The following is a 27,438-nucleotide window of genomic DNA, read 5'->3' as shown; positions in this document are numbered from 1 at the left end:
TAATTGCAAATTCAAATGTATCCCTATCATGTTTTATGACTTCCTTGATATTATATGTGGGCTGGTACTGGTTTGTGACCAAAATAATAAAATTCATTCATTCATTCCACCTATTAGCAATCATACATCACTTTGGGAAAGTTGTGTTTTTTTTAATCCTCGTGAAAATATATCCGCAAATCTCTCCAAATACGCACATGTCTGCATGAATGTTTGCCTGACATGCATTCCTTTTATTTATTTATTTTTGCTGTGAATCCAGTTTTATTGAAATTTTCACACACTTTTAAACCAATTTTCTACTTTTTTTTTTTTTTTGTTACACATTGTTATCCATCTTATTTAGTATTTCAGTATTTATAACAGAACTTGTTTATTCTAATAGGAGTTCTGGTTTTTCAATATGATTTTGCAAATATTCTTTAAACACCTTCCAATCCTTGTCTACCTTCTCCTTTGAGATCCTTCCAGTTTCCCCCATTGTTTTGGATATATTGTAATACTCCAATAATTTGGCAAGCCACTCTGTTTTTGTCGGTATAATACCACTTTTCCAATGTTTCGCAATCAATAGCGTTGCGGCTACTGCTGCGTATAAATATAATGTCTTGTCTTCTTCCTTTAGACTTCCTGGTACTATTCCCAATAGAAAACCTTCTGGTGTTTTCCTAAATGAATATCTGAACATTTTTTTTCATTTCGTTATATATTGTTTCCCAAAATTGTTTGATGTTTAAACAATTCCACCATATATGCATCAGTGTTTTAATCTTGTTTTTAAGTTGTATTTCAGTCAATTTGTTTTTATATCGGGTGTTAGCCACCCTGAGCCCGGTCTTGGCTGGGGAGGGCGGGGTATAAATAAAATTTATTGTTATTATTATTATTATTATTATTATTATTAACCCTCCTCTTTCCTGCTTTCTTCCAGGGCCTGCCAAAGGGAAGCATGTTTCGCTCCTAGGACCCGCCTCCCTCGCTTCTCCTCTCCTTCCGGGAAAGTTCTGAGAATGATTCTTGCCTTCCTCCAGACTGCGCTTTTATTCTTCCTGGCGTCTGCGACTTCCTTCCCTAAGGATTTGACTCCGCTCAGCACCGTCGGCGGGGCAGGTGAGTCTGCAGCCCGCTTTCAAACTATTTGCACAGTGAAACCAGGGCAGGCAGGCATTCAACAGGTGTTGCTTCCCCTATCCTCCCTTGACCGGAGGGATTGGAGGATGGGAAAACAATCGGCTCTGTTTGAAGGTGTGTCTCCTAAGGAAGGAAGCAGTCTTTCTAAGAGACAGACAGGTATTCAACAGGTGTTGCTTCCCCCATCCTCCCTTGACCGGAGGGATTGGGGGGTGGGAAAACAATCAGCTCTGTTTGAAGGTGCATCTCCTAAGGAAACAAGCAGTCTTTCTAAGAGACAGACAGGTATTCAACAGGTGTTGCTTCCCCCATCCTCCCTTGACCGGAGGGATTGGGGGGTGGGAAAACAATTGGCTCTGTTTGAAGGTGCGTCTCCTAAGGAAAGAAGCAGTCTTTCTAAGAGGCAGACAGGTATTCAACAGGTGTTGTTTCCCCCACCCTCCCTTGACCGGAGGGATTGGAGGGTGGGAAAACAATTGGCTCTGTTTGAAGGTGCGTCTCCTAAGGAAAGAAGCAGTCTTTCTAAGAGGCAGACAGGTATTCAACAGGTGTTGTTTCCCCCACCCTCCCTTGACCGGAGGGATTGGAGGGTGGGAAAACAATTGGCTCTGTTTGAAGGTGCATCTCCTAAGGAAGGAAGCAGTCTTTCTAAGAGGCGGACAGGTATTCAACAGGTGTTGCTTCCCCCACCCTCCCTTGACCGGAGGGATTGGAGGGTGGGAAAACAATTGGCTCTGTTTGAAGGTGCGTCTCCTAAGGAAAGAAGCAGTCTTTCTAAGAGGCAGACAGGTATTCAACAGGTGTTGCTTCCCCCATCCTCCCTCGACTGGAGAGAATGGAGGGCAGAGGGGAGAACTGACTTTTCCTGTAGAAGGAGGCCTTTTCTTTTCTAATAGGGCATTCTTTCTCTCCCAACCCACCAGGAACATCCCAGTATCCTGTTTTCCGTGGCCTCGCAGGGGACGATGACACAGCCCAGCTAGGCCTGGATTTCCAGAGCATGCTGAGACTCAACCAAACACTTTTCATTGCCGCGCGGTAAGTGACAGGGCAGGGAAGGTGGTGTTGGCAGCCATTGTGTTTGCTTTTCCTTTTTAAATTTTATTTTATTCATTTTTCATTCATTACATACAGTGGTGACCCGCAAGACGAACGCATCGCAAGACGGAAAACCCGCTAGACGAAAGGGTTTTCCGTTTTGGAGGCGCTTCGCAAAACAAATTTCCCTATGGGCTTGCTTCACAAGACGAAAATGTCTTGCGAGTTCCTGCGGGTTTTTTTCCCCTTTCCCCCCCTTTTCCTAAGCCGCTAAGCCGCTTATCAGCTGATCCGCTGATAAGCCGCTTATCAGCTGATCCGCTAAAAGCCGCTAAACCGCTAATAGCGCTAATCCGCTAAACTGTCAATGGGCTTGCTTCGCAAGACGAAAAAACCGCTATACGAAGAGCCTCACGGAACGGATTAATTTCGTCTTGCAAGGCACCACTGTACATCTCAAATCCTTAACGGTTACTATATATTCCTCCCTCCCTCCCCTCCAAGACTTGTGTTTCTGGTTTGTTTCTATTCTCACCTGCTTTGCTGTCTTTCAACAGAAAAAGTTATTAATCACATAACACCAAACCTTAAAAACATAAAAATAAAATTAAATACACCATCTTATTTCACTATCTTCCAAACATTTTCTGATGCTAATAATGTGGGTGTTTATTTACATCCTGCCATCGAGTCTATTGCCTTTCTTTGTTTCTGCAAATATAATACGATTGGTTTCCAATCTTTTTCAAAGGCTATGTTGTCCTTTTCTCTTAGTCTATCTGTCATTTTTGCCAGTTCTGCATAGTTCATCAACTTGCCATTGTTCTTTAGCTGGTATTTCTGCAGTCTTCCAATGTTGTGCAGTCAGCATTCTTGCTGCTGTAGTGGCATACATAAATAAAGTCCTCATTTCTTTTGGTATGGTCTTGACCTAAAATACCTAATAAAAAGGCTTCTGGTTTGTTTTACAAAAGTTATTTTTAACATTTTCTTCCATTCATTGTACCTTCTTACAATCACACCACATGTGATAGAACGTCCCTTCTGTTACACATCTCCAACACTCTTTCTTTTCTTCTGTTTGCATTTCCAACGTTTGGGGTCCTGGGATCTGGTCTGAGCTAGGATCTTGCCCTTTGATGCTGAGAACCAGCCATGGACCAGCAGAAGCCGTAATAAAGTCAGGATACAGAGATTCCAAGATGGAGGACCTACCGGATCCCAGACTGTTCAAATGCAAAGTGGTTCTCACCTTTTACCTTCCTCAGCAGTGCTTGAGTTGTACAAGTGAGGAAATTATTTATCTCTTTCTCTTTTCTCTCCCTACCACCCTGCCGGCCATCAGAGACCACGTCTATGCCTTTGATCTGCGACGGACCAAAGACGACTTCTCTCCAAAAAGGGTGAGTTGTTGTTTTTTAACCCAATGGCTTAAGACCTGGTTGTGCTACCTGTTGTTGTTTAGTCGTTTAGTCATGTCCGCCTCTTCGTGACCCCCTGGACCAGAGCACGCCAGGCCCTCCTGTCTTCCACTGCCTCCCGCAGTTCGGCCAAACTCATGCTGGGAGCTTCAAGAACACTGTCCCACCATCTCGTCCTCTGTCATCCCCTTCTCCTTGCGCCCTCCATCTTTCCCAACATCAGGGTCTTTTCCAGGGAGTCTTCTCTTCTCATGAGGTGGCCAAAGTCTTGGAGCCTCACCTTCCAGTGAGCACTCAGGGCTGATTTCCTTCAGAATGGAGAGGTTGGATCTTCTTGCAGTCCATGGGACTCTCAAGAGTCTCCTCCAGCACCAAAATTCAAAAGCATCCGTTCTTCGGCGATCAGCCTTCTTTATAGTCCAGCTGCCTAGAACCTAGTTGTGCTACCTAGAACCTGCCATTGTTGCTATGAGGAACCTAGACCACATTCTCAGTAGGATCTTTTGGGTGTTTCCTCGTACCGCTCTTTCACTGAGAAGAGCATACTACCTAGAAAGAATTCTGCTAAATGTCTGCAACGTTGAAAACCAGCCCCTTGCTTGTTCTAGATCATGTATCACCTAGAACACGATTTCACCACCCTCTAACCATTGCCTTGTTCTGATTTCTCTTTCCTCCACCTCACCTTCAGCACCTCACATGGAAGACGCAAGACATGGAAAATTGTGCGATGAGAGGAAAGCTCCGGGTAAGAACTACGAGGGTCTCGGTTCTAGGATCTGATTATCCTTGGGACTAACAGTGGCATTTGCCTGTGTGAGGTGGGAAAGCTCAGTTGGTAGAGCATGAGACGCTTTATCTCAAGGTTGTGGGTTTGAGCCCCACGTGGCGCGAAATAAATCTGCATTGAAGGGGATTGGACTAGATGATCCTATTATTCTATTATTTTATTTACTTATTTATTAAATATACCCGCAGATCTCAAGCAGGTTACAACATAAAATCACAACATGAAAATAAAAAATTATTCTAAGTGTTCCCCCAACTCTGGGGTAAGTCCCTGACCTTTCTCTCTCTGCCCCGATTCCAGAATGAATGTTACAACTACATCAAAGTCTTGGTTCAGAAGAACGAAGAAACCCTCTTGGCATGTGGGACAAACGCCTTCAACCCCATGTGCCGGACCTACAAGGTATGGAGCTGGTTCGGGACCAGTTGATGGATTGGTCAGGAACCGGAACCCCACGGGGGCCAAATGCGGCCACCTGTCTCTGCTCCACAGAACTCTCCTTAGCCACGCCTCGAGCCAGGCCCTCTGTCCCCAAGCCACGCCCCTCTGCTGACCTTGAGCCACACCTTCCCAGAGTGTTTTTGACCAGCTGGATAATATCTGATAATGCCTCTTGCTTTTCTGAATGGAGAAGGGGATGTGAGAGGGTGACAAAAGTAGCCTCTATTTTATTTTATTTTATTTTATTTTATTTTATTTTATTTTATTTTATTTTATTTTATTTTATTTTATTTTATTTTATTTTTGTTTTGTTTTGTTTTGTTTTGTTTAGTTTTCTAATGTAACGTAATATAATTGTTTTATTGTTTAGTTTTTAAATTTAATTATTTTTGTTTTGTTTTGTTTTTTAATTTATTTGTTTTGTTTTATTGTTTTGTTTTGTTTTTTATTTTAATTTTTTTATTTTATTTTGCTGTCATTGGCTTATTTAATCGCCTTCCTAACAAACCACCTCAAGACAGCTGATGCATAAGATTACTAAAAGCGGCAACAACAAATAGGTTTAAGACAAGATGGAAACTCTAGCTGCCACACAACAGGGAGATTTGCCTTTCCGAAATTTACGCCGGTGAAATTTGCAAATGCATTTGCACGTGCGAAATTTGCATGTGTGGCCCCGCCCCCTTTGGCCCCGCCTACCTCTGGCATGCGGCCCTCAGCAGTCATTGCGGCCCTTGCGTTGAGGAAGATTCCTCACCCGCAAAGGGAGACACCTTCCTGTCGCAAATTGGGTGGTTACTTGGCAGCGCCACAAAGCATGCTGGGACCTTGTGGAACCGAGCATGTGTGGATCTTTCTTGGGTTTGGGGCTTAGGGTGTCCGCCTTTGACTAAACTCACCCCAATTTCTGTGGCCCCCAGATCAGCAACTTGGAGCAGGAAGGGGAGGAGCTGAACGGACAAGCGCGGTGTCCCTTTGACGCAAAGCAGAACAACGTGGCGCTTTTCGCAGGTACGTCCTTAAAACTTGTGTGGTGCGTTTCAGGGTGTGCGTTTTTTGTACCTGAACAATTAAAGGTAAAGGGACCCCTGACCATTAGGTCCAGTCGTGGCCGACTCTGAGGTTGCGGCGCTCATCTCGCTTTATTGGCCAAGGGAGCCGGCGTACAGCTTCCGGGTCATGTGGCCAGCATGACTAAGCCGCTTCTGGCGAACCAGAGCAGCGCATGGAAACGCCGTTTACCTTCCCGCCAGAGCGGTGCCTATTTATCTACTTGCACTTTGATGTGCTTTCGAACTGCTAGGTTGGCAGGAGCAGGGACCGAGCAACGGGAGCTCACCCCGTCATTGCGGGGATTCGAACCGCTGACCTTCTGATCGGCAAGTCCTAGGCTCTGTGGTTTATCCCACAGCGCCACCCACATCCCTTATGCTGTCCACCACGCAAGAAAAGAATATTTGAGAGAGAGAATTGAAGGAAGAAACCTGGGACATAGCAAGGGGCGGTGGTGTATGAGATAGAAAGCAGAGGAAAAAGAGAGCATGAAATATAAGGAGGGTGCATTGCCTGTGACCGCTGAGGTCTCTGAGTCTGGGTGGTGGGACACTATCCACTTGAGTTTTGGTACCGGAGAACCTTTCCTGTGGGAAGGGCTTGATGTGTGGGGCTTGTAAGGTAAAAAGGAGTGGGCCGCTGGACGGTTAAGTCCAGTCAAAGGCAACTATGGGGTTGGGGCGCTCATCTCGCTTTCAGGCCAAGGTAGCTGACGTTTGTCCACAGACAGCTTTCCGGGTCAAGTGCCCAGCATGACTAAACCGCTTCTGGCACAATGGGACACCATGATGGAAACCAGAGTGCATGGAAACGCCGTTTACCTTCCCGCTGGAGTGGTACCTATTTATCTACTCGCACTGGCGTGCTTTCGAACTGCTAAGTTGGCAGGAGCAGGGACCGAGCAACGGGAGCTCACCCCGTGGCGGGGATTCAAACCGCCAGCCTTCTGATCAGCAAGCCCTAGGCTCTGTGGCTTAACCCACAGCGCCACCCGCATCCCACCTGGACTATTGCTTGACTCCAACAATGCGGCTCCAGCTCCGAGCCAGTGTGGTGTTGTGGTTAGAGTGTACAGTGGACGCTTGGGTTGTGAACGTGATCCGTGTGGGATGTACATTCGCAACCCATGTCTGTGCACCTGCGATTTGGTGCAGATGCGCATGCGCAAAGCTCGATTTAGTATCAATCAATCAAACCTTTATTGCATTAGCATACAGCCATAGCAGGATAAAACAAACTAAAAATGGTATAGACAAGCAACCAAACAAGATTCAAAACGATATTACTGGGGTTATGACATTTAAATTACCCTGAGACAATAATGTAAAGATTTAGTTGCCGGCGTCGGGAATCTAGAATGCGGATGAATATAAAGCATATAATGGCCCCAAAATACGCTCGGCACATTAGGTTAAAAAAGGTAATGAAAGAATTAAAACCGGTCCAGGTCTAGAACACACTACCCAGTCAGAGTAGCCCTGAGTTTCAAGGCCTGCACTATAAAGATTGCCACCCCACGTGAAACTTGGGGATTTGCGTCCACAAGAAGCGATTTAGTACTTCTGCGCATGCGCGACAGCCGAAACCCGGATGTATCCCGTTCCGGTACTTCCGGGCTTAGGCTGTCCGTAACCTGAAAAAACGCAACATGAAGGGTCTGTAACCTGAGGTATGACTGTATATGACAAGACGCAGGAGAGACCAGAGTTCAAATCATGAAGCTCAATGTGGTGACCTATACCGCAGGGTCATTGTGAGGGTGAAAAGGACAGAGGGATAACCATGTGTGCCACTTTGTGCTCCTTGGAGAAAAAAGTGGGGTGGAATATTTAAGAGTTCATCCTCGGGATCCTAGTCTTGCCTGAAAGATGCAGAGTGAGTTAGGGCAGTGTTTCCCAACCTTGTGCCTCCAGCTGTTTTTGAACTACAACTCCCATCATCCCTGACTAGCAAGACCAGTGGCAAGGGATGATGGGAATTGTAGTCCAAAAACAGCTGGAGGCACAAGGTTGGGAAACACTGAGTTAGGGTTTCCCCCCTAAATCAGGCAGGGAACCTCCAACCCACCGGCTAAATTTGACCCGCCGGGCTTCCACATTTGGCTAGTGAGGGGCCTTGGGAAGCATTGTGCAAAGATCTCTGCAAATTTCTACGGAAGGAAAAAGATGTATAAGAGATACGTAACAGTGCGGTATAAAACAAAAAAAATTCCTTCCAGTAGCACCTTAAAGACCAACTAAGTTAGTTCTTGGTATGAGCTTTCGTGTGCATGCACACTTCTTCAGATACACTGAAACGTTTCAGTGTATCTGAAGAAGTGTGCATGCACACGAAAGCTCATACCAAGAACTAACTTAGTTGGTCTTTAAGGTGCTACTGGAAGGAATTTTTTTTGTTTTGACTATGGCAGACCAACACGGCTACCTATCTGTAACTAGTGCGGTATAAAGTAATTGATGGATAAAGTACAGTGAGATTAAGTAATTGATGGATAAAGTACAGTGAGATTAAGTGGAAGTCATTTTTTATTTTCTTCTCTATAAGTTTTATAATTGCTTTCAGTACCAGGAGTATATATGATGATAGTTATATTAATCTTGTTGTATCTTTTGGTGGGGTGGTTTGTTTGATTCTTCTGTTTGTTTGTTTGTTTGTATGTTTGTTTACTTGTTTGTCCATCTGTTTTTTCATAAATGTATTTATTTTAAATCAATAAAGATATATTTAAAACAAGGAAAACGATGCTCCATTTGAATACAAGCTGCTTTTTCTGTGGAGGGAAAAACACTCCATTTTTAGCGACCTCTTTTTGTGCTTTGACAGGTGTCAATCACCTGGAACATCGTTCTGACGGCAGGTGACAGACAGGGGTGGTGGTCCCACCTACCTGTCAAAGTTGGTCCGTGGTGGGGTGTGGGGTGTAGGGTAAAATATCTGGCCCGGCAGGCCAAAAAGATTCCCTAAAAGCAAGATTCTAGTCCTCATGGTTTGGAATAAAAGTCTCCTCCCCACCCTGAAAAAGAACATTACATTGACATGATGTTCAGGCAGCTCAAGGTGGCATCTGAATGGAGCATCTGAACAAAAGCTCTCTCTATGCTGCAACACTCGGTTGCAGCTCCCGCTCGGTCCCATGCTTGTGATGTTGCGTGCCTTTGAACGTCTTTGCTGAAGTTCCCACTTCTGTTTTGATATTATGAAAGAAGTTAATAACAGGAGTTAATAACTCGGGGTTATGGCACGGTTGAATGCAGCCTCATGGGAGCCAGTGTGGTGTAATAATAATAATAATAATAATTTATTATTTATATCCCGCCCGTCTGGCTGGGCCTTCCCAGCCACTCTGGGCAGCTTCCATAAAAACCAAAAATACAGTAAAATCACACGTTAAAAACTTCCCTGTAGTGGTTAAGAGCGGTGGACTCGTAATCTGGTGAACCGGGTTCGCGTCTCCGCTCCTCCACATGCAGCTGCTGGGTGACCTTGCGCTAGTCACACTTCTCTGAAGTCTCTCAGCCCCACTCACCTCACAGAGTGTTTGTTGTGGGGGAGGAAGGGAAAATAGATTGTTAGCCGCTTTGAGACTCCTTCAGGTAGTGATAAAGCGGGATATCAAATCCAAACTCTTCTTCTTCTTCTTGATGGGAAATTTGGGGGGGTGTCCCCTCCCTCTTTTTCCTCTCCTTCGCAGAAGGAAATCTCTATTCTGCCACGGTGGCAGACTTCCAAGCCAGCGACACCGTCATCTACCGAAGTCTGGGCGAGAGGAGTCCGGTGTTGAGGACTGTCAAATACGACTCCAAATGGCTGAGAGGTGAGGAGGGGTGTGCAGCGGGAACTGTTGACGGCAGAGTGTGACCAACAGATACGATTAGCGAGTCCTCTTTTTTCGTTCCGGAGACGGCGAAAGGGGGAGCGAGTTCAGGTGACGGGGAAGAACTCGATTCGGTTCGCCAACAGAAGGGGAACCGACCCAACTTACGCTTTCCGAAGCGGTCCGCCAACTGGAAGGCCAAAAACCCCAAATTTTGCAGTGCGGTTCTCTGGCGGAAATGCGTCTGCGAGGGAAACATGCACCGCTAAGCGCATATGCGGGGAGATGGCGCGGTGGAGGGGGAAATGAACGAAGTCTCCTGCGGGAAGAATGGGGATAGCTGCTCAGTTTCTGCTTCCTTTCCTTGATAAACAAAATGGCATCGGGCGGAACGGCCAGGCACTGCTGAGAAACCGCCAGGCGCCCACGTTTTAAAAAACAACTTCTCCCCCTCCAGAACCACATTTCCTGCACGCGCTCGAGTACGGCAATTACGTCTATTTCTTCTTCCGGGAGATCTCCATGGAATACACCACTTTGGGACGGGTGAGTATTCAAGATGGCGGACAGCGCGCATGAGTTTTCTGGGGTATCCAAGATGGCGGACAGCGTGCATGAGTTTTCTGGGGTATCCAAGATGGCGGACAGCGCGCATGAGTTTTCTGGGGTATCCAAGATGGCGGACAGCACGCATGAGTTTTCTGGGGTATCCAAGATGGCGGACAGCGCGCATGAGTTTTCTGGGGTATCCAAAATGGCGGACAGCACGCATGAGTTTTCTGGGGTATCCAAGATGGCGGACAGCGCGCATGAGTTTTCTGGGGTATCCAAAATGGCGGACAGCGCGCATGAGTTTTCTGGGGTATCCAAGATGGCGGACAGCACGCATGAGTTTTCTGGGGTATCCAAGATGGCGGACAGCGCGCATGAGTTTTCTGGGGTATCCAAGATGGCAGACAGCACGCATGAGTTTTCTGGGGTATCCAAGATGGCGGACAGCGCGCATGAGTTTTCTGGGGTATCCAAAATGGCGGACAGTGCGCATGAGTTTTCTGGGGTATCCAAAATGGTGGACAGCGCGCATGGGTTTTCTGGGGTATCCAAAATGGTGGACAGTGCGCATGAGTTTTCTGGGGTATCCAAAATGGTGGACAGCGCGCACGGGTTTTCTGGGGTTTCAAGTGTGCGTTTGACAGGGCCACATGCACGGGCCCAGCCCTCGACTGGCTTTTAACCGCCGTGGCTTCCTCTCTCTGGGGGAATTGCGTAGCTTTGCCGTAAGACGATTGTGATGTCAGACCTGGGAGAGAAACCCGGGTTCACTCAGACAGGACACTCCCTGAGTGACTTTGGGGCAGCGCGACCTAGCAGGGATGTTTTGGGGATAAAACAGGGAGACAGAAAACTATGTACATTGCCTTGAATTCTTGGAGGGGAAAGGGTGGGATATAAAAGCAGCAAATTAAAAAAATTAAATATTAACAAAATTCCCCCTTGGGGTCCATTCCAGCTCTATAATTATGCAGAATAAGGTGGCTTCCTCTCTTATTCTGACCATGAGGACTGGAACCTTACTGCATTTTTAGATTTGGTTGGGAGAAATAGTCTGTTCCTGTAACTGGGAGCATTGGTGTGTTGCCATATTTTTCGCTCCATAAGACGCACCTGACCGTAAGACACACCTAGTTTTTAGAGGAGGAAAACAAGAAGAAAAAATTCTGAACGAAACAGAGGATGTGTAATTTTTGTGGTTCATCCTGTGGCCACGGACATGTGATCTGATGGTGAATTTGGGGTGACCCAGTGCAAAAATTCTAAGGATCCATGTGGATCCGTGCTTTGTAACCACATTTTTGCACCATTGCAGCCCCACGCAACAGTGGGTGCGTGATTTTTTGGGTGCAGGCTGTAGCCATGGACGTGCTATGTGATCTGATGGTGAATTTGGGGTGACCCAATGTAAAAATCCTGAGGATCCATGGGCTTTTACCTGCCCCCTCCCAGGCAGCCTCAGCTAGCCTCCCTTATCTCTCTCCCGATCCCACCGATCAGCTATTTCCTTTCAACACTCCCTTCCCTCTTGTTTGCCTTAGTGTCTTTTCCTTAACTGGAGCAGTTTTTTGTTCCTCCTCTTCTTCTAATTTCTCTCCTTATTGCTTTAGTCTTCCTGTTTCCCCCCTTTGCAAGTTTGCTGTCTTTACCTCCCCACTCCCAGGCAGCCTCCTTTATCTCTAGCGTCCCTTATCTCCTTCCCCGATTGGCAAACGATCAGCAGCTTTGTTTCAACACCCACTTCCCTCTTTCAAAAAAAAGTGCATGATCTGCTTTTTGCACCTGGGCAATTCGGCTCCAGGAACCACACATTTGCTCCGTAAGACACATTTCCCCTTACTTTTTAGGAAGAAAAAAGTGTGTCTTATACGGTAGCTTATTAAATGTAAAAGGTAAAGGTAAAGGGACCCCTGACTATTAAGTCCAGTCATGGCCGACACTGGGGTTGTGGCCACATCTCACTTCATTGGCCGAGGGAGCCGGCGTACAGCTTCCGGGTCATGTGACCAGCATGACTAAGCCGCTTCTGGCGAACCAGGGCAGCGCACGGAAATGCCGTTTACCTTCCCGCCGGAGCGGTACCTATTTATCTACTTGCACTTTGACGTGCTTTTGATCTGCTAGGTTAGCAGGAGCAGGGACCGAGCAACGGGAGCTCACCCCGTCACGGGGATTCGAACCACCGACCTTCTGATTGGCAAGTCCTAGGCTCTGTGGTTTAACCAACAGCGCCACCCGCGTCCCCTTATTAAATGTATAGACTATTAAATTTGGGGGGAGGGCGTTCTTTATTACAAGGTGGATCATGACAGTATAAAAACAAAGCAAATTTATGATGATGCTGTTTGATTGTGATATGATAGCACATGGGACGAATGAAGCCTAATGAGCAGCAATAGCTACTTGATAACATTATTAAATATCCAAAGGTTCATGGTTTAGCTATTCCAGCAGAGATGCATTTTATCCCTCTGGGAAAACAACCCGCCCTGATCTCTCTCCCCTCCATCTCCGATTCCAGGTTATCTTCTCCCGGGTGGGGCGGGTGTGCAAGAACGACATGGGGGGCTCTCCCCGAGTGCTGGAAAAATACTGGACCTCCTTCCTCAAAGCTCGCCTCAACTGCTCTGTCCCTGGAGATTCCTTTTTCTACTTCGACGTCCTTCAGGCTGTGACGGACGTGACGCAGGTGAATGGCCGGCCGGCCATCTTCGGGGTCTTTGCCACCCAGTCCAACAGGTAACCGCTGCTGCAAAGCCTTGCCTTCCCCCAAACTTTGCAGAACCTGAGCTGCTAGTTTGTCTGGGTCCTTAAAATGAGCTTTGCCCAACCTGAGCGCTTAATTCGAAGGGATCTTCTCTCTTTTGGCAAGAAGGAATTAAAGGGTCTTGCGCAGAGCTCAGGTGGTTGAAATGGGCCTTGCAGAACCTGAGCTGTTAGCTTGCATGAGTCTTGTCTCTTTTCCAGCAGCCTTAAAATAAGCTTTGCAGAACCTGAGCTGATAGTTGTTTTTACAAGACTTCCTTGCTATTAGCCACCATTTGGTGGAAAGGAAGGATACGAATGGGACAGGTGGTCAGTAAGTTTTGCCGAGCCGCTAGCTTGTATGACTCTCGTCTTTCTGGCAAGGCCTTGCAAGACCTGAGCTGCAGTTTTGCATCCTAGCGGCTGCAACACGCGACAAGATGAGGCTACTTTGCTTCGGAGAGATACAGGGAGCTGCCTTAGAGGGAGACGGACCATTGGTTCATCTAGCACAATATTGTCCACACTGACTGGCAGCAGCTGTCCAGGGGATGTTCCCAGGTCATTCCTGGAAATTGAATTTGTGACTGTCTGCATGGCTGCTCTGCCACCGAGAGCTCTCCCTCCTAAAGACGGCACATGGTTTATGCATGCAACAACAGCAGCTAGGATCCTTTATGCACAAAAATGGAAGGAAGGAGAAATTTCCACCAAAGAAGAATGGATCATTAAAGCGATGAGCTATGCAGAATTGGCAAAGTTAACAGCCAAAATAAGAGAACCTAATGAAGATTCTTTGTGGAAGAATGGAAGCTTTATCCTTTTTTTAATATTTAAAGAAACATTATAGCATGATGAATTCACAAGCAGGATTCAAACTCTGAGCTACAGAAGGAGTTAGAGATAATAATAATTTAATAATAATAATAATAATAATAATAATAATAATAATTATACCCCACCCATCTGGCTGGGTTTCCCCAGTCACTCTGGGCAGCTTCCAACTGAATATTAAAAACAATACAGCATCAGACATTAAAAACTTCCCTAAAATGTTATTGTTATTGTATTGTGGTTATGATAGGGAGAAGACAGGGTGAAGCAAGGGGGAGAAATAAATAAAAAAAAAACACCATGGAAAATGGGGTGGGAAGTTGACAAAACAAAACAAATCATTATATATGTGAAATTTTTGAAATGTAATGAAATATGGGGGGAGACATCGCAAGTTGCTAGTCCTCACTGATTGCCCTGTTCTTGCTCTCCTCTGTATCCAGCATCACGGGCTCGGCTGTCTGCGCCTTCTACATGGATGAAGTAGAGAGGGTCTTCAACGGCAAGTTCAAGGAGCAGAGGAACGTGGATGCGGCTTGGACCCCCATCCCAGAGGAGAAAGTACCACGGCCCAGGTAGGAACGTCCCCTGCCCGCCCACCTACCCCTGGAACTGACAGATTGGGGGCAGAGAAGCTCTTTTTCCTTGTCAATGGTAGCATATTCCCACAGGGGGTAATCTCTGTCAAGCCTCATGCCAGATGAGAGCAGAGTTTAAGCATATGCAGCGCTGGTGTGATGGCCTAGGACTCAGACTCGGAGCCAGAGGAGTCTCAGTTCGCACAGGATCCTTTGCCTCAGGCGGCAGCTGAACCTAGTCTGGGGCCTAATCCTGAAGAGCCCCATTCTGCACAGGCTCCCCTGCAACAAGCACCAGCTGGGCTGAGTCCGGGGCCTGAGCCTGCCCTGGCTCCAGATGCAGAGATGACCTCGTTGCCTCCAGCTGGGCCATCACTTACAGCTGCTCCACTACCGGTTGGGTCAGGGGAGGCTGAGGTAGCTTCTGGGTCTAGTAACCCCCTGACGTCTCCCGAGCTGCAGAAACTGAGGTCTGAGAGAAGGAGAGACCTGAGTACTCGCAGGAGGAGTACTCGCCTTCAGGCGAGACAGGGAGGTGAGTCGCTGGGGGATCAGGACCCGCCGTTACCCCGACAGAGATAAAAGGCTGTCGGACCTCATCGCAGGTTGTGGGAGCAACGTTGCTGTTTGCCAGAACCTGCCTGTGATCTTGTGTTTCCTGGTTTCCTGCCTTGTGTCCTGTCGGACTGACTCCTCGCGGAACCCTTGGATTCGGGACTGGACCTGGACCGTGTTGCTCAGGGTGCAAAGATCGGCCCGGTGCCCCCCCCCCCCCGTTGCCCAGTCCCAGGCGGACAGGAGGGCAATACCAGCTGGCCGCCTCAGCATTTTGCTGGCTTGGTCGCCCCCGAACTCGCGGCGCAGAGCCGTCCACAGCAGAAGAGCCCGTCGCGGCGCTCTGACCAACGGCCGGGCTCTTCCCCGGACTCAACTCTTGGGCCCCAGACTCTCGGCCTGGCACCCCTGAGAGCCCGGAGCCCGGGTGCCCCGCACCCTAGCTCCTATGGGTAAGACGGCCCTGGTGAGAGCCAAAGGAGGGTGGTCTCTCCCCCTTTCACTCCTCTCTCCCTTTCTGCCTCTCCTCCTGTTTGAGAAACCCTGCTTTCATCTTTATTATTATTATTATTTGTACCAACAAAAAGATTTATTTATAAAGAACTGGGTGGCGCTGTGGGTTAAACCACAGAGCCTAGGACTTGCTGATCGGAAGGTCGGCAGTTCGAATCCCTGCTACAGTTTGAGCTCCCGTTGCTCGGTCCCTGCTCCTGCCAACCTAGCAGTTCAAAAGTGCGTCAAAGTGCAAGTAGATAAATAGGTACCGCTCCGGTGGGAAGGTAAACGGCGTTTCCAATCGCTGCTCTGGTTCGCCAGAAGCGGCTTAGTCATGCTGGCCACATGACCCAGAAGCTGTACGCCGGCTCCCTCGGCCAATAAAGCGAGATGAGTGCTGCAACCCCAGAGTCGGCCACGACTGGACCTAATGGTCAGGGGTCCCTTTACCTTTACCTTTACCTTACAATTCAACACCAATGTAGAAAAGTTATTGAAAATTATGCAAGCACAAATTAAGTAACTGGCTTCATTCTTCACTCTTCAGACACCAATGGTAGAATAGGGAGTGATACCATTAAACTATATTTTCTTCTCTACGTTTAAGGATTAAAATAATAAGCAAAACAGACTCAATAGCTATTTCTAGTCAGAAACACTCTGTAGAAGAGTAATATTGTCTCCTTTTAACATGATTCGACCCAGCTGTTTCCTTGATTTTGTCTTGGAGTGAATCTCCTCAGCTTCATCCAGAACCAAGTTCAGATATTCATCAAATCCAATAATACAGCCTTCTGTCCTCACGTTCACCTGTTCATACGGCCACACCTGAATCCTGGACCTATTCTGTAGGTGTCTGACGATGAGGTTGATGGGCTTCACCATCACTTTCTGCACCTTCTGGCCTTGGCCGGCAGCTGGGCTGGGAACGACCCCGACAGGACGAGCCGACTTAGGCGGGACGGGGCAGCCAACCGCCCTGCTTTCATCTTTAAAAATAACAGATCAGGTTTCTAGTCCCTAAGATCTAGCTCCTGCCCATGTCGTTCGGGGAAAAAGAGGCTTGAAAGCCTGCCGAAATTTGAGAAGCGTAGAGTAGGGTGCAAATAAGGTTTTCTAGGGGCTGCGGGTCAAAATTAGCCGGCGCCCTTGTAGAAATCTTTGCCATTAAACTGTGGAACTCACTGCTACAGGAGGCAGGCAGTGATGGCAGCCAAATTCGACGGCTTTAAAAGAGAACTGGGCAAATTCAGGGAGGAGGAGAGGGCTACCCGTACAGCTACTAGCCTCCGTGGCTACGGTCTGACTCTACAGTTGAAGCAGCAATTGCTTCTGAACACCAGTGGCTGGAAACCGCAGGAGGCGAGAGCGGTCTTGTGTTCGAATCCTGCTTGCAGGTTTCCTGCCAAAAAGGCACCTGCCTGTGATAACAGGATGTTGGACTCGAAGGGGCCTGATCCACCAGGCTCTCCTGACGTCCTTAGCTGTTCAGAGTTGCAGAAGAAGCAGTAGCAATTCTTCACATCATTTGGGCAGAGCATGCAGAGTTTCGGTCACCTGGGCAGCAAACTTTAATTTTAGGGTGGGGGAGGAGTAGTGCAGATTGTCATGCAATGCAGAGAGAGATTTCTCTCTGGTACACGTGGCCTTTTTTTCTTTTTCTTTTTAATTGAATTTGAGGAGCAGATGGCAGCTGTTTTTGAAACTGCACCCTCAGCCGTTGCTAACCTCCTCTCCCACTCTTTTAAATAATTGTAAGCAGCGCTGTTCACTTTCTGGTTTACAGAACTTTATTACTAGGATAATATATACAGTGGAACCTCGGGTTGCGAACGTGATCCGTGCAAGAGGCACGTTCGCAACCCGCAGTGCCGCATCTGCTCACACACGTGACGCAATTCGGCACTTCTGCCCATGCGCAAAGCACGATTTAGGGTTTCTGTGCATGCGCGAGCGCCGAAACCCATTCTGGTACTTCTGGGTTTGGCGCATCCATAACCTGAAAACTCACAACCCGCAGCATTCGCAACCCGAGGTATGACTGTATATGTTCCCCCAAAGATCAGGGTTTTTTGTTAGTTTTTTTAAGCTGCATGGTTCAAGTACAGTGGTACTTCAGGTTAAGGACTTAATTCGTTCCGGAGCTTCGTTGTTAACCTGAAACTGTTCTTAACCTGAAGCATCACTTTAGCTAATGGGGCATCCTGCTGCTACTGCGCCACCGGAGCCTGATTTCTGTTCTCATCCTGAAGCACAGTTCTTAACCCAAGGAACTATTTCTGGGTTAGCTGAGTCTGTAACCTGAAGCGTCTGTAACCTGAAGCATATGTAACCCGAGGTACCACTGTAAATAAATGTTCGGAAGGCAGAAAGTGTAAAGAAATCAGCCATGCCCGGAACTGAAAATGCACCATCAGTCTTGTCTCTCAAAATTTCAAATAGTTGTTGACACTCTCACACACATAAACATGCACAGAGGCCTGCACACACATCACAATTTAAAATAAAACAGCAAGATTCTAGTCCTCATTGTCCAAACATGTAGGCAGGGTGTGTAGAAATCTGTGTGCAGAAGCAGGAGTGGGGCTTGGAGGTTGGGTATGTGTGTAGTTCTTCTTTTTATCTGTTTTTTCCTACCACACCCACCCCGTCCTGACTCCTAATCTCCCAATGCACTTCCCTTCCAGACCGGGCTGCTGTGCTGGTATCGGAAAAGCATCGAGCTTCAAAACCTCCAACAGCTTCCCGGACGAGATGCTTGGCTTCATCAAGTCCTTCCCTCTCCTCGATGAAGCTGTGCCCTCGGTCACGGAGCAGCCCTGGTTTACAAAGACCACCAGCAGGTAAATGTTTGCCAGTCATGGATACAGCCAGGTTTGGGAGCTCATGTGCCGTTCTGCTGAATTTCCCCCTCTGCTCCTGGTATACTTTTGAATTCCTTTCTCTTGAGTTAGCTCTGTTTCCACTGAGGTTGGCTTTCCCCTCGATAGTAGCCATTTTGGGGAAAGCTTTGCAAGACCTGAGCTTTCCTTTTCTTGGAAGAGAACCCACGCAGAACCTGAGCTGCTAGTTGAAGGGAAAGAAGTTCACCTGAAAATAAGCCTTGCAGAACCTGAGCTGCTAGCCAGGGAGAAATCTCCCCTTGTGAACCAGCGCCTTTAAAATAAGCCTTGCAGAACCTGAGCTGCTAGCTAGGGAGAAATCTCCCCTTGTGAACCAGCTCCTTAAAATAAGCCTTGCAGAACCTGAGCTGCTAGCCAGGGAGAAATCTCCCCTTGTGAACCAGCTCCTTAAAATAAGCCTTGCAGAACCTGAGCTACTAGCTAGGGAGAAATCTCCCCTTGTGAACCAGCTCCTTTAAAATAAGCCTTGCAGAACCTGAGCTGCTGGCTAGGGAGAAATCTCCCCTTGTGAACCAGCTCCTTTAAAATAAGCCTTGCAGAACCTGAGCTGCTAGCCAGGGAGAAATCTCCCCTTGTGAACCAGCTCCTTTAAAATAAGCCTTGCAGAACCTGAGCTGCTAGCCAGGGAGAAATCTCCCCTTGTGAACCAGCTCCTTAAAATAAGCCTTGCAGAACCTGAGCTGCTGGCTAGGGAGAAATCTCCCCTTGTGAACCAGCACCTTTAAAATAAGCCTTGCAGAACCTGAGCTGCTAGCCAGGGAGAAATCTCCCCTTGTGAACCAGCACCTTTAAAATAAGCCTTGCAGAACCTGAGCTGCTAGCCAGGGAGAAATCTCCCCTTGTGAACCAGCACCTTTAAAATAAGCCTTGCAGAACCTGAGCTGCTAGCCAGGGAGAAATCTCCCCTTGTGAACCAGCACCTTTAAAATAAGCCTTGCAGAACCTGAGCTGCTAGCCAGGGAGAAATCTCCCCTTGTGAACCAGCACCTTTAAAATAAGCCTTGCAGAACCTGAGCTGCTAGCCAGGGAGAAATCTCCCTTTGTGAACCAGCGCCTTTAAAATAAGCCTTGCAGAACCTGAGCTGCTAGCTAGGGAGAAATCTCCCCTTGTGAACCAGCTCCTTAAAATAAGCCTTGCAGAACCTGAGCTGCTGGCTAGGGAGAAATCTCCCCTTGTGAACCAGCTCCTTAAAATAAGCCTTGCAGAACCTGAGCTGCTAGCTAGGGAGAAATCTCCCCTTGTGAACCAGCTCCTTAAAATAAGCCTTGCAGAACCTGAGCTGCTAGCCAGGGAGAAATCTCCCCTTGTGAACCAGCTCCTTAAAATAAGCCTTGCAGAACCTGAGCTGCTGGCTAGGGAGAAATCTCCCCCTTGTGAACCAGCTCCTTTAAAATAAGCCTTGCAGAACCTGAGCTGCTAGCCAGGGAGAAATCTCCCCTTGTGAACCAGCTCCTTTAAAATAAGCCTTGCAGAACCTGAGCTGCTGGCTAGGGAGAAATCTCCCCTTGTGAACCAGCGCCTTTAAAATAAGCCTTGCAGAACCTGAGCTGCTAACTAGGGAGAAATCTCCCTTTGTGAACCAGCGCCTTTAAAATAAGCCTTGCAGAACCTGAGCTGCTAGCCAGGGAGAAATCTCCCCTTGTGAACCAGCTCCTTAAAATAAGCCTTGCAGAACCTGAGCTGCTAGCCAGGGAGAAATCTCCCCTTGTGAACCAGCTCCTTTAAAATAAGCCTTGCAGAACCTGAGCTGCTGGCTAGGGAGAAATCTCCCCTTGTGAACCAGCTCCTTTAAAATAAGCCTTGCAGAACCTGAGCTGCTAATTAGGGAGAAATCTCCCTTTGTGAACCAGCTCCTTTAAAATAAGCCTTGCAGAACCTGAGCTGCTAGCTAGGGGCTGGGTAAATTCTCATGTGAAAGCTTCTTTTAAACGAAGCATCGTACAACCTGAACTGCTAGCTTTTGAAAGCCTTGTCCCCTTTGCAATTTCTTTAAACAAGCCTTGCAAAGTCTACAAAGTGTGGCCTTTTCTCCTGGCTCCTTCCATTCCCCTCCTAGGTACAAGCTGACCCGCCTGGCTGTGGACACAACGGCTGGCCCCTTTCGGAATTACACGGTCCTCTTTCTGGGCTCGGAAGATGGCACGGTGCTGAAGGTCCTTTCCGCCACCACTGAGAATTCCACGGTCGAGACTTTGCTGCTGGAGGAGGTGTCTGTCTACAACCCATCGCTGTGAGTCCTGCCCCTCTGTTTCCATGCATGCTCTTTTATTTCCATCCTTTAATTTGGAGATATATGGGGCTGAACCTGAGGCCTTCTGCTTGCAGGATTGGAGCACAGCCACTGTTTCCTTCCAGAGCGTTGACAATTGGGGGGGGGGGATTTGGTTTGGTCTGCATTCTAATCCAAAATTTGATGCGCATTTGAAGGCAAAATGCAAAACTTAAAGCAAAATCTAATGCAAATCTCAGTGTGAAGTGCCGATCTTAATGTGAATTTTAATGCCCATTTAGATAGAGAAATACGAAACTTCATGTGGAATTGAATGCACATTTCAATGCGAAACTTCATGTGGAATTGAATGCACGTTTCAATGCGAAACTTCATGTGGAATTGAATGCACATTTCAATGCGAAACTTCATGTGGAATTGAATGCACATTTCAATGCGAAACTTCATGTGGAATTGAATGCACATCTCAATGCAAAACATAATGTGGAATTGAATGCACATTTCTGTTTGCTTGGTATATTAATGTGCATTTGCCTAATTCACAGCAATATGTGAGCTGTGGCACAGCTATCCTTTGAAATCCACGCTTCTCCGAATTTTGCAATAGAGTTTCGCTAACTCTGGAAAAAAATGCGTACAAAACTGCTCAGCTTGGGGAAGAGGGTGCATTAAAATGTATTGGTCAGTGAAAAAAAACCAAAGAAAACCCACACATTACAGTGGGGAGGGGGGCGGAACTGAATTGCAAAAAAACCTGTCTGTTGCACTGTGCACTAACTAAACCACTGATGTTTTTTGTGAGGACTTTTGGAAGAGAAAAATTGTAGCAAACTGAACTTAAAAACTAGGAAACAATGAGAAATGTGAGAGCAACTGAAAGGGACAGCAATCTGTCCACCTCCAAGTTTTGTTACCCTACTACGTCAGGTCCAGCAGGTTTTTGTTGTGCTTCTCAGAAGCCAGCTGGACCTGTTTGACCAAGACATCAGTGGAGGGGAAAATAATAACCTGGGCATGTCCCAGAAAATGGTAGCTTTCATTGCATGGCTTTCAAGTCTTTCTCTTAAAAAATATTTTTAAAAGCCCAAGTGTGGCAGAACCTCCCCGCCTTCTGCAAGATCAACTCTGCCCTTCTCCACCCACACTATCTTTTCAATTAGGCTCCTTCTTCTCGCAGCAGGAACCTGTTTTATTTTGAATTTGAAACCTTCTCCCCCAGCCTTACTAACCACATTTGCAGGTGTTCCAGCGTGGGGAAATTTACTGCATCTGAGGAGGCGTAAAAGGTCTCTTTCGGCTTCCCGTCTCAGCAAAGGGGCATGGAGGGTGGTTTTTTTTGGGGGGGTGTTACCCCCAACAATTCCAGACACACACACACGTATTATGCAAACTCCCCTTAATTCTGCTGTTTTTAGCCTTCTAAATATTATCGGCAGGAGCCACCGAGGCAAAAATAGAACAGCTAGTTTAATTGGCAATAACATCCTTATCTTATCGGAGTTTGGAGGGGGAGAAGGGTTCTGTCTTAGCATTTTTAATTTCTTTGTGCTTCAAGGAGTTTTGAGAGGCGAGCCGTTTCCTACCCCACTTCTGCGCAACATCCTGTCACCATTTCCTTATCTCCCTGGGGTGCCCCCTAACCACCCATTCGCGACCCCACTCACCCAACCCCCACATTCCCTGAATTTTCTGCAACCGCAGCTAAAATGCCTAATAAAACAGGACCATTTCCTCTTACGTGGCAAACTCTACAGACCCTAACCCAGCGGATCTCCACCTGTGGGTCCCCAGATGTTGTTGGGCTACAACTCCCATCATCCCTGAGCTCTGGCCTTGCTAGCAAGGGGTGATGGGAGTTGTAGTTCAACAACATCTGGGGACCCACAGGTTGAGAAAGGCTGTGGGCCTAACCCAAACCCCCCAAACTCGGCCCTCCAGATGTCTTGGGAAATTTCCCGTAGGGGAAATTTTCTGACTGGACATTTGGTAGAGAGATGGACTGAGAATCACAAAACACAGGTTTCGTAACTTCACAGTCAGGGGAAAAACAATGCTGTCCAGGGTTGTGAAGATTGCGGAGAGAATAATTGGGTGCACTCTTCCCACCTTGGATCAAATCTACACTTCCAGGTGCCATAAGAAAGCTGCAGAGATAGCGCAGGATAGTGCGCACCCCGGAAATGATCTCTTTCAGCTTCTGCCTTCTGGAAGAAGGTCCAGGGTTATAAAGACTAGGACTAGCCGCCTGAGAAACAGCTTTTATCCAAATGCAATTTTGGTTTTAAACGCAGTGTAAGGTAGTCTCTATGGGAGTATATTGTATTTAATTATGGGGTATCGGAGTTTTTAGGGGGCTAACCAGGTTGGGATAGCTGGGATAGCAGGCTTGTTGGTTTTTGAATGTCTGATGTAGATTTTTTCAATTTCGTTGTTCTGTATGGGACAATAACAATAAAGATTATCATATCAAACTGTGCAGTTGGAAGGGGCCCCAGGGGTCATCTAGCTCAACCTGCTGCAATGCTTGATTGGATTTCTATAATCTTGCGTTTCTTTGGTGTTCTCTTCCCCTCTCTGCCCCCATCCCAGGTGTAGCGTCAGGAGGGAAGACCGGCGCGTCCTGGGGCTTGAGCTTGACAAAGCCAACCACGCCGTTTACGTGGCCTTCTCTGGGTGCGTGGTGCGAGTCCCTCTCAGTCACTGCGTTGTCTACAATGCCTGCCGCAGGTTAGTGGGATGACCTAATTTTTTTGCTTTCTGCCTCTTCCTTCTTTCCTAACTCTGCCCGTCTACACTGACTGGCCGCAACTCACTAAGCAGTTGGCTCCTTACCTCTCTCGCCCTGATCTGGCCACTGTGATCCTCCAGACTAGATTATTGTAACTCACTCTACGTGGGGCTGCCCTTGAGACTGACCCAGAAACTCCAGTGGGTGCAGAATACCACGGCGAGACTCCTTACAGGGTCCTCACCGCAGGATCACATTCACCCGGTCCTATACCAGTTGCACTGGCTCCTGGTAGAGTACAGGATCACGTTTTTTGGTGCTGGTTTTAACCTTTCAAGCCCTATACGGCTTAGGACCCTCGTACCTACAGGACCGCCTCTCCTGGCATGTCCCACGGAGGACCTTACGGTCTTCAAACAAAAACATCTTGGAGGTCCTGGGCCACAGGGAGGTTAGGCTGGCCTCAACCAGAGCCAGGGCTTTTTCAGCTGTGGCCCTGACTTGGTGCAACGCTCTATCACAAGAGACTAGGGCCCTGCGGGACTTGACATCTTTCCACAGGGCCTGCAAGACAGAGCTGTTCCACCAGGCCTTTGGCCAGGGCACAGCCTGACCCCCTCCTTTGGTAATCCTCACAAATTAATTAATTTGGTAATCCTCTAGCCCAATGGTTGCCATTAATTTGATTCTGGATTGATTTTCGAATGAATTGATTTTAGAATGCTGTCTTGCTTTTTATTGTTGTTAGCTGCTCTGAGCCCGGCTTCGGCTGGGGAGGACGGGATATAAATTATTATTATTATTATTATTATTATTATTATTATTATTATTATTATTTTACGATAGAATACGCTTTCTCCCTGCCCCATAGCTGCAGATTGAACCTGGAACCTCTCCCCGCCCCCAGCAAAGCAGGTGCTCTCGCTAAAAATAAAGCCAAGTTTCCAGTCCTCATGATTCCAAGTGATGATGGGCTCATTTGAAACAGGAGCCTAGGGAGGGCTCTTATACCAAATCAGCCTGTTTGTCTGTATCCGCCTGGCTCTCCAAGACTTCCTAAGAACCTAGTAAGAACCAGCCACAGAGGGGAGGCCGATTAGTCCAGCATCCCCCTCTGGTGTAGTTTGGGTTTTGCAAGGGTTTCTAAAGTTTTAGAGAGTGTTTGCAGGATTTTTTATTTTTATTTTTGCATGGGAGTCGACTGCGGTTATCATTGGCAGTCCGCTTTAATGATTTCTGTGCAGCCTTAACAAGCGGAACTAAATTATATTATGTAAGCTTTCAGAATATTTAGAATTAGCCAAATTGGCAGATATAATAAGACGAAAACCAAAAAGTGAAGTGAAAAAGGAATGGGAGTGCCTAAATGAATACCTTAAAAGCCAAGGTTCGAGGACAGAAATCTGGCTGAGTCTGGAATGACCTTGTGAAGTGAAAGGATAAGAAAGAGGGATTTATATCTAGATGTTAGGAGAGAGATGATAAGGAAAACTGGAAGACACAATGAGAGGTAAAGGAGGTGCTGTGGGACTGGTGGAAGTCAATGTCTGTTTTCCTTTTTAGTGTTTATATTATTAATTTGTCAGATTTGGATTTGTGTGTGTGTGTGTGTTTGTATGCTTCTTTTTGTGTTTTGCATATTGTTATTTTTGTTGTTGCTGCTGCTGTGTGGAAGAAAATAATAATAATAATAATAATAATAATAATAATAATAATAATAATAATAATAATAATAATTAATAAATTTATTTGTACCCCGCCCATCTGGCTGGGTTTCCCCAGCCACTCTGGGCGGCTTCCATAGAAACCAAAAATACAGTAAAATATCACAGATTAAAAACTTCCCTGAACAGGGCTGCCTTCAGATGTCTTCTGAATGTCAGGTAGTTATTTATCGCTTTGACATCTGATGGGAGGGCGTTCCACAGGGCGGGCACCACCACCAAGAAGGCCCTCTGTCTGGTTCCCTGTAGCTTTGCTTCTCACAATGAGGGAACCGCCAGAAGGCCCTCGGCGCTGGACCTCAGTGTCTGGGCAGAACGATGGGGGTGGAGACGCTCCTTCAGGTATACTGGGCCGAGGCCGTTTAGGGCTTTAAAGGTCAATACCAGCACTTTGAATTGTGCTCGGAAACGTACTGGGAGCCAATGTAGGTCTTTCAAGACTGGTGTTATGTGGTCTCGGCGGCCGCCCTCAGTCACCAGTCTAGCTGCCGCATTCTGGATTAGTTGTAGTTTCCGAGTCACCTTCAAATACTAATATATATATATATATATATATATATATATATATATATATAATATTATAATTATATAAATTCAACCAAAATGTCTTTTGAATTCCCAAGGCATGCTACAATTTTTTTTAGCACCCCTCCTTTTTGGAATTTGATATCTGAAACATTTGACAATGCTGCGACAAGGCAACAGAGGCTGTGTGTGTTTGTGTGTGTGTGTAAGGTCCTTACAAGGGGCTGCCTACGGCCCCCTGATTCACCTTGCGTGACCCTTCCCACCCAGCCCCTCCTGCCCCGAACAGGTGTGGGCTGCCGGACCTCGCCGCTTCCAGGAAATGCCGCTCGCCGTGATATTCTGGCCGCAGCTGCCCGCTTCCTTTAATGGTCAACTGAGCCACCTGCTCTCTCACTCTCCTAAAGGCCACGTCCCCCTTTCTAAATCCCAGCGTGGCAGGGACCCAAAGATCTCTAGGGAGGGAGGGAGAGACGCAGCCTCTGCGCCGACAGAGGGCAGCATCCTGGCTCGCCTTGCCGTCATCTCTGCAGAAATCGGGGCAGGGAAGCGGTGACTAGTGGCTAGAGCAAAACGGAAGCTGGCCTGTGTGTGTGTGTTTGTTGCTTTCATATCCCACCTCAGCTGGAAGTATCAAATATTACACGAAAATACATTTAAATTCTAAATTATCATAAATTATAAAACAGTCATAAATTATAAAACAGTGTTATATAACATTTGGTTCCTACCTAATTTTTAAAGGGTTGTGTAAGTTTGAAGACTTTCAGATAAATATATCTTGTTATTTTCTACGTAAAGTCAAGTCAATCCTTTATTAGGCATAGCAAACCACACATTATCAAACAAACACCGTATACAAACTGTGCAAAATACGGATTCAGCATAACAAGGTTTGTCCCAGTCAGATCTTTAACTCCAAAGAAAATCAATTTGCGACTTCCGGTTTGGATCGCGGACAGTGAGGAAGCGCGGAGAAGCCTCTGAAAGGCTTTTCCGAGCAACACGGGGGCTCGGGGGTGACACAAAGGCACTGCGACCCCCAAAATCTCAATTTGCGTAAATAATACAATATAACACTACCACATCACCAATCAATTACGAACCACTAAATCTCTTTATAATGGCCCAGTCTTTCTACATGCACAGCACTCAAAAATTCAGCCACTATTATTTTCTACATTTCTTGGGTACAACAACTGAAAATGATCAATATTAATAATAATTACATGGTGTGTTTTTTTTTCTTGGTATATTTAATAACAAGAACTCCAACTCATTTAAGGGGTGGGTTGGCAGAGGCCTTTGAACTTCCCGCTTTCTGAGTGAACACATTTCTTTTCCTTTTGCAGGAGCTGCCTGGGATCCCGCGATCCGTACTGCGTTTGGCTGAACACGGGGGCCTGTGTTGCATTCAGCAGCGAGATCAGGTGAGGTGGTTTGGGAGGCGGCCATCCCTGTTCTTATGAAGCAGTTGGGCAAGGACCATAGCTGTCAATTTACAGATTTGAAAATAAGGGACCAGCAGCCTCGAAAATAAGGGATCAGCAGCCAAAATAAGGGATTTTCAGAGCACAGGTAGGTTTGACTTCTGAGCCCCTCCAAGCCAAAGGCACAAAGCCCAGCCAGCAGCCAAACGAAGCCTCAAGCGGTGGTTCCCACAGCGCAGCAACCCGGCAAAGGGGATGCAGCAAGGGAAACCACCGTCACCTCTCCGCTGGGAAGCGCTGAGCAAAGGCGAGTCCCCAGGCAAGGCGGCCGATTTGATTGGCACAAGGCATGCAAGCTCCACCACCCAGTCGTTCTCAGACTCCTTACTGGGTGAGCAACACAGCCAAGCAACACAGTTGGAGCCTCCCTCCTCCCTGGCCGGCAGGGAG

At 47.1% G+C, this 27,438-nt stretch overlaps 1 protein-coding gene, 1 long non-coding RNA gene and 1 pseudogene across 5 annotated transcripts in view; 2 read left to right on the top strand and 1 right to left on the bottom strand.

The window, feature by feature from the left end:
* The window catches only part of LOC307205877, a 278,382-nt gene that overhangs the window by 68,172 nt on the left and 182,772 nt on the right, over positions 1-27,438 (top strand). The gene's annotated exons all lie outside the window — the stretch shown is intronic.
* The window catches only part of SEMA6C (semaphorin 6C), a 140,730-nt gene that overhangs the window by 77,772 nt on the left and 35,520 nt on the right, over positions 1-27,438 (top strand). For all 3 annotated transcript variants that reach the window (XR_013834030.1, XM_079957955.1, XM_079957956.1), the window contains exons 2-15: positions 932-1,110; positions 2,055-2,169; positions 3,515-3,572; positions 4,282-4,338; positions 4,681-4,782; positions 5,742-5,832; positions 9,566-9,688; positions 10,146-10,234; positions 12,762-12,979; positions 14,263-14,394; positions 18,135-18,290; positions 20,408-20,581; positions 23,171-23,308; positions 26,911-26,988. Coding sequence is in view for 2 of the 3 variants with exons in the window: in XM_079957955.1 (XP_079814081.1) it covers positions 1,011-1,110; positions 2,055-2,169; positions 3,515-3,572; positions 4,282-4,338; positions 4,681-4,782; positions 5,742-5,832; positions 9,566-9,688; positions 10,146-10,234; positions 12,762-12,979; positions 14,263-14,394; positions 18,135-18,290; positions 20,408-20,581; positions 23,171-23,308; positions 26,911-26,988 (1,631 nt within the window). In the remaining variant the exon portion in view is untranslated. The remainder of the gene's footprint in view (positions 1-931; positions 1,111-2,054; positions 2,170-3,514; positions 3,573-4,281; positions 4,339-4,680; positions 4,783-5,741; positions 5,833-9,565; positions 9,689-10,145; positions 10,235-12,761; positions 12,980-14,262; positions 14,395-18,134; positions 18,291-20,407; positions 20,582-23,170; positions 23,309-26,910; positions 26,989-27,438) is intronic.
* Positions 15,741-17,363, bottom strand: LOC307205194 (small nuclear ribonucleoprotein E pseudogene; annotated as a pseudogene). Its single transcript has 2 exons — positions 17,333-17,363; positions 15,741-16,436 (listed from the first exon to the last, which is right to left on the bottom strand). The product of its transcript is annotated as a small nuclear ribonucleoprotein E pseudogene (transcript).

The sequence above is a fragment of the Podarcis cretensis genome (assembly GCF_951804945.1).
Source record: "Podarcis cretensis genome assembly, chromosome: 16".
Classification (NCBI taxonomy): Eukaryota; Metazoa; Chordata; class Lepidosauria; order Squamata; family Lacertidae; genus Podarcis; species Podarcis cretensis.
The sequence above is the reverse complement of the archived record's forward strand: the minus strand, read 5'-3'. Positions and strand labels throughout refer to the sequence as shown.